General features: G+C 43.1%; 1 protein-coding gene across 1 annotated transcript in view; it reads right to left on the reverse strand.

The window, feature by feature from the left end:
• Nucleotides 1-5,527, reverse strand: part of EPHX4 (epoxide hydrolase 4) — a 35,282-nt gene extending 29,755 nt beyond the window's left edge. Inside the window, exons 1-2 of the mRNA XM_037826655.1 lie at nucleotides 5,278-5,527; nucleotides 2,934-3,019 (exon numbers count right to left, since the gene is read on the reverse strand). Coding sequence (XP_037682583.1) covers nucleotides 2,934-3,019; nucleotides 5,278-5,508 — 317 coding nt within the window. The 5' untranslated portion in view covers nucleotides 5,509-5,527. The remainder of the gene's footprint in view (nucleotides 1-2,933; nucleotides 3,020-5,277) is intronic.
• Between the last annotated feature and the right edge of the window lie 473 nt (nucleotides 5,528-6,000).

Consider the following 6,000-nt stretch of genomic DNA (forward strand, 5'->3'; position numbering starts at 1 on the left):
TGCAAAGAGGGGAAGTTATAGGAGGAAAGAAAGCATGGGCAAATGTTTGGGGTTGGCATGGGATGAAGAGAGTAGCTTTTAAATATTTTCTTTCTAAAAAATTAGATATCACTTGCCTCTATTCAGATCATGAATTTTATTTGGAAGGATGATTTAAAATGTTAAAGTCAAGTATTCTTATATTGTTAGCTAGCTTTTAACACCCTCTTGAATGTTTCTATAACTTGTGGTATTTGAAGAGTAAAAATTCATGTATCAGATCATTATCATTCCTGTATCTTGAGGACAAGCAGCAGAGGTCAGTTCTAAATTGCAAGAATGATATGCACCTTACTTTCTGGCACTTTCCATTTCAGAAGGGTAGCTATAAGGCTTATCTGAGAAGATATTTGTAAAATACTTAAAAGAGGACCTGGCACACAGTAAGTGCTCAGGAAATGTTAGCTATCATCATCATCATTCATTATCCAGAATTGGGAAATCATTATCTGGCATGTGGATCTCCACAATGAATGAATGGGAATAAAGATGAATGGAAGAAGAAAATGAAAATTTATTGAGTATTCACTGGGGCTATGTGCAATCCCTCAGCATTCTGCCTGTCTTTATTCTCACAACTCTGCACAATTATTGTAGATGATTGTGCAGAGTTCTGCAGCAAATAAGTGGCTGAGTCAGAACTTACTATTTATGTTACTCTAGGCATATTTGATTAATGCTTTGGACTAACATTTTATTGTCAGCCAATCATGACAAACACTAAGTGAGTTCACATACATATTCTTGAATTGCACTGGCTGTTTATCTACCACCTCGTTAAGTTGTCTCCAGAATGGAAGAACAGATAAATGTTTAACAAGAAAATGATTTATGCTTATTTATGTAGTTAAATCTTCATGCAGGAGAATCTAAGGAAGAGGCATCTATAGACTTCTTGCTCTGGAAAAATTATGAAGTGCATGGGTCTTTACCATCCTCCATTCTTTTTGCAATACCTAATACTTCCTAGCTACTAGCATCCTCAATGTGTTTATTAATAAACTCCCTTTCACTTATGAAGTATTAACTAACGTGTCTTAGGATAATACCCCTTTCAGAGCTAGATGCATTTTAAATCAGGACTTTGGATGACAAAAATTTTAAAACTCTCAAGGAGATAAGGAATCCATAATAGTGGGATTTTAGATATTATGAGAGATAGTAAGAGAAAAAATTGGGGGACAGGGCATTGTCCCCAACCTTCCAAAGGATACCATATATTCTACTCTTGAGTCAACTTACAGAAAATGATTTTTTTTTTTTACTTCATTTTCTTGACCTATTTAGTTCATGAACCACCTCTAGATCAAACTCTCTTCTATCAAAACACTGGTTTTCTTCACTCTACCATGATATGTAACATCTCTTTTAAATATGTTCATTTTAAAAAAAGTAAATCATGTGTTGCTTAGTTGGCCCTGTGGGGTTCAAAGAAAAACCGAACGTTTCCCCCTAGGTAACTAGCAACTGTGTATATTTAGCTATAGGTTTTTTTCCTAATGTGAAATATTTAGGTCCTTAATTTGTACAGCAACCATATGAACCTGTTGCTGTGTGCTTAGGAAACAGTTCATCTTTCAGCGTCAATGAATCCTCTTCTCTTTCTGCCTTCCCCTCAACCCAAGCCTCCAAAATTTCCTGATTCAAGGCACTCCAAGCCTTTGATTTCTTCTAAATCTCCTTTACCCACTGTGATGGTTAGGTTCACGTGTCATCTTGGCCAGGTGATGGTACCAGAGAAGTGGGGTGCTGCGAGAGTTTGCAAATACCAAACATGTTGGAACGGCTTTTTAAATGGATAAGGGGAAGATTCTGGAAGAATTGTGAAGCACTTGATAGAAAAGACCTAAACTGCTTTGAAGAGACTGTGGAAATATGGACTCTAGAAATACTTCTGATGAGGCCTTGAGCAGAAATGATGAATGTGTTGTTGCAAACTGGAAGGAAGGTGATCCTTGTTTTAAAGTGGCAGAGAATTTGGCAAAATTGAGTCCTGGTGTTGGAAGGAAGGCAGAATTTGAAAGCGATGACGTGGAATATTTAGAAGAAGTAGCCTGGCTTTTACTTGCAGCTTATAGTAAAAAGCGAGAGGATAGAGAAAACTGAGAAATGAACCCTTGGTTTCAAAGAAACCAGAAACTGATGGCCTGAAAAACTTTCAGCTTCCAGGGGGTGAAACCCCAGAAGCTACAGCCTAGAGGGACACTTTGAAGAATGCACAGAAGCTGAGAGAGGAACTGCAGTTTACAGAGACATTTTGAAGACAGCTGTTGGAAGCAGACTCTTGCTCCAGAGAAGCTAAGAGAGGACAAACACCCTAAGAGCAACTAAGAGTGACATTTTTGAGGAACTGAAGCCTAGAGAGGAACGTCCTGGGAGAAAGCCATTTTGAAACCAGAACTTTGAAGCAGACGCCAGTCAGGTGCCTTCCCAGCTAACAGAGGTTTTCTGGATACCACTGGCCATCCTCCAGTGAAGGTACCCTTTGTTGATGGACCCTTTATGGCCTTAAGACTGTAACTCTGTAGCCAAATAAACCCCCTTTTATAAAAGCCAATCCATTTCTGGTGTTTTCCATTCTGGTAGCATTAGCAAACTAGAACACCCATCCACTGTTGTATTTTGTCCTCGCAGGTACTCTATAAACACTGTGTTGTAACTATTTCATAAGTTTGAAACATTAAAAGATACTTCTTTTAATCCTCAAAAAATATAAATTTAGGATGGTAGCATGTAGGTATATTTAGACTAGGAGGAAAACCACTCCTATGATTCAAGGACATGCAGGAATAATTGCTCTGGTCAAATGGTCTGTCAAAAGTCATAACTAGAAAATGATACCCCAATGAGGCAAGTCTTTAATGCAATAGAAAAGGTTAGTTGGTAAGTTTTACCAGAATTCTGGAAATCCATGAAGCAGCAGCATAAGTGGTTTGCCTCTTTCTCCAGCAGCGACATAATGAAATCTTAACCCCGAATCCTGCAGTAGAAAATCAAGGGCATGGAATTTTAATGATTTTGTGTTGATTGTCAAAGTAGTATATTTAGTATTTCCATTTCATTAAAAATACTCACCTGCGTTATTTTCAACATCAAGAAATAAAATAAATATTATTAATTTTCAAAAATATGTAAACCATGATTTATCAATGAGAATTGACAGAATTGTTAACTTTCCCTTCCCTTCACATTACCTTTCCTTCTTGTTCTACTACAGTTTGTACATTTATACATTCTGAGCTTCTGAAGCCAACATCACAATTTGTGACTTTCATTTTACTGATGTGTCACATGTCATCTCACTCAAATTCTGCAGGATATGTAAATAATTCCAATCCAAATTTATATTCCTGTCACATTTGCCTCCTGGTTGTGTACTTTTCTCACTTGCTCATCAAGAACTTTGCCAACAATTATATAATTCACACCTCCTTCCCTTATTTTTAGGTCTCTCCTTCCCACATTATTATTTTAAGTTGAGTGTTGCATGTATTGGTCCCTTGATGCCTGCTCCTCTCATCATGTCGGTATGGGTGATCCTCACAGCAAATGCCCTGAGTGCTGGACTTTTCACTCTGAGTGTGGTGCCAAGACCACACAAGGAAAATAAAAAGCATTGGAATGAGACAGGAATACAGCAGATAGGAGGCAAACGGAGAAAGGAAAGTGGAGAAAATAGCATGAAAGTAAAAACAAAAACTCATAGAAAGCAAGCTAGAGAAGAAACCAAGAACCAAAATACAAGCATGGAGACTAGGTTTTGTATGAGGCAACCCAAGCAACCAGGTTTTCCAATGTGGAAGAATCTTAAAGGTCGTGTAATTCAATCCCATCATCTTACAGATTTAGAAACTGAGGTCCAAAGATGTTAACACAGGTCATAAAGGTGGTTGGGAGCAGAACCCCCATATTGGTCTAAGTCCCAGAACAGAACCCCCATATTGGTCTAAGTCCCAGAACAACTTTCCTACTACTCCTTGGTTCTTTGTCTCAGGGGAAATTCTGTGCCAGAGTCAGAAGAAAGGTTTTATGAGGAATTCTAGGTGATTCGGATACTAACTTTACTCCCCAGATTGGCCCAAGGTAACAAATCTGACTTTGCCTTTAACTGCAGAATGCCTTCCTAGAAGTTCAATAACTTCTTTTATTGGTGGTTCAGTGAGTCTTGGAGGGGTAAGTGCTGTGGGTGCTTAACTGAATTTGGTTAACAATTGCTTCATTGCACTTGCTATGTGCCCTGCACTTTCTAAGTTCTTTTACAGATCTCAACTCAATTCTCATGTCAACCCCAGGGGGCAAGAAGAAATGTCCCTTGCCCTTCCAAACTCCAGCTGCTGGGCAATTTAGCTCCTAATAGGAATCCGGGACTTGGTGAAGCACAGATCCCCTCACATGAGGCTAGTTTTGAAAGGCTTGTGAGTCAGACTGTAGGGTGTATCATAAGGAGCTATTTCCCTTCACCACCTGGAGCCTCAGGAAATAGAATATGTGGGGAGGGGGCGGGAGGTGAGAAGGCTTAGGATAAAAATGGACTATTAAAAAGTCTGCAGGCATGGTTGAGCTTTACTTTTTATCCCATTCCTTTGGTCCCTGACAGCATAAGTCTGCTTCCCTCTCCACAAACATACACCATTTACTTATTGTTTCATGCTGCCTGTGTCATCTGTCAATGCTGCATTCTGCTGATCTGAATAAATTCCCGATTTCCAACGACTTACTCTGTTTACTGTCTCAATCTCTAAAATTTGGGCAAAGACAGCCTCCTGGGACAGCTGGGCACCACCAGGAACAATTCCCTGCAGCTGATCTGAGCTCTAAAGGGCAAAGAGGTGACAGGGAACAGCTATCCCTTACAGTAGGAAAGGAAGCAGACTTAAGGTTTTGTTGGGGTAGGGGAGGAAGGGAGAGCAATATAAAAGAATACTGGTTAGAGAAACTCCACATTCAGAAACCAAGAACCTGCAAAACAGAAAGCTGTTTCCCTCTCTCTCTCTCTCTCATTCACACACAAACACACACATAGAGGAAAGAAAAACAGGAAACGTGAAGATACACACACCGAGCCGGCCCCCTCTTGCCTCCCCTTTGCCATCGTCCCAGTCGCCGCCGCGCGCCCTGCATGCCCAAGAACACCAGGGGACACTGAACCTGGCGTCATGAAGGAGCCGTTCGGGCGCCCTCAGCCCTCAAGGCGGTCACGTTCCCTCCCGTTACCGCAGGGCCCACGCCGGCCTTCACCTTGATCCTCACGTAGCAGTGAGTGCCCAAGGAGGAGTCGTTCAGGCACGCGGGAGGGTGCTCCCGGGCGACCCGCCGGAAGGTCTGCGTGGGTCCCTTGCCGATACTCCACAAAAGTTTGAGCAGGTGGATGGAGGCGCAGAGTCCGCAGTAGCAGTAGATCAGGGACCAGAAGAGCAGGGACCGGATCGTGACCATCAGGCGGGGCAGGCAATCCCGCAGCCTCGCCATCGTTTGGCGGCGGCGGGGCCCGCTGCCCTTGGGAGGCCAGGGGAGCAGCTACACACGACTCGGGCCCCCGAGCGAGAGAGCCAGCGCGGCCGCGCGTCAGGCCCGCCAGTTCGCCTGTCTTCCCGCGTCGGCTCCGCGCGCGCCTCCCCGCCGGCCCCCGGGCGTCGCCCGGTGCGGGTCGCGTGTCACAGCCGCGAGTTTGAGCGCACACGCTGCGCGCTCGGGGCCGCTGGGCCCAGCTCCGGGAGCGCGGGGGAACCACCCCTCCCTCAAACCCCCGCTGCGAGATCCGCTTAGGACGAGGGAATGGCGAGGACCCCAACTCTCCTCCCATTTCAAAATTGCTAACCTTTGGGGAAAAAAGAGGAGACTTTATCAAACCACCCTGAGTACCGCGAAGGGAAGTACCACTCTTCTTCAGACCTGTGTTCAAATCCTCCTTTGCCCAAGTTAACTATTGTAATTTGATTATGTTGTTCTTCTGGATCATAG

Source organism: Choloepus didactylus, chromosome 2, assembly GCF_015220235.1.
Source record: "Choloepus didactylus isolate mChoDid1 chromosome 2, mChoDid1.pri, whole genome shotgun sequence".
Taxonomy (NCBI): domain Eukaryota; kingdom Metazoa; phylum Chordata; class Mammalia; order Pilosa; family Megalonychidae; genus Choloepus; species Choloepus didactylus.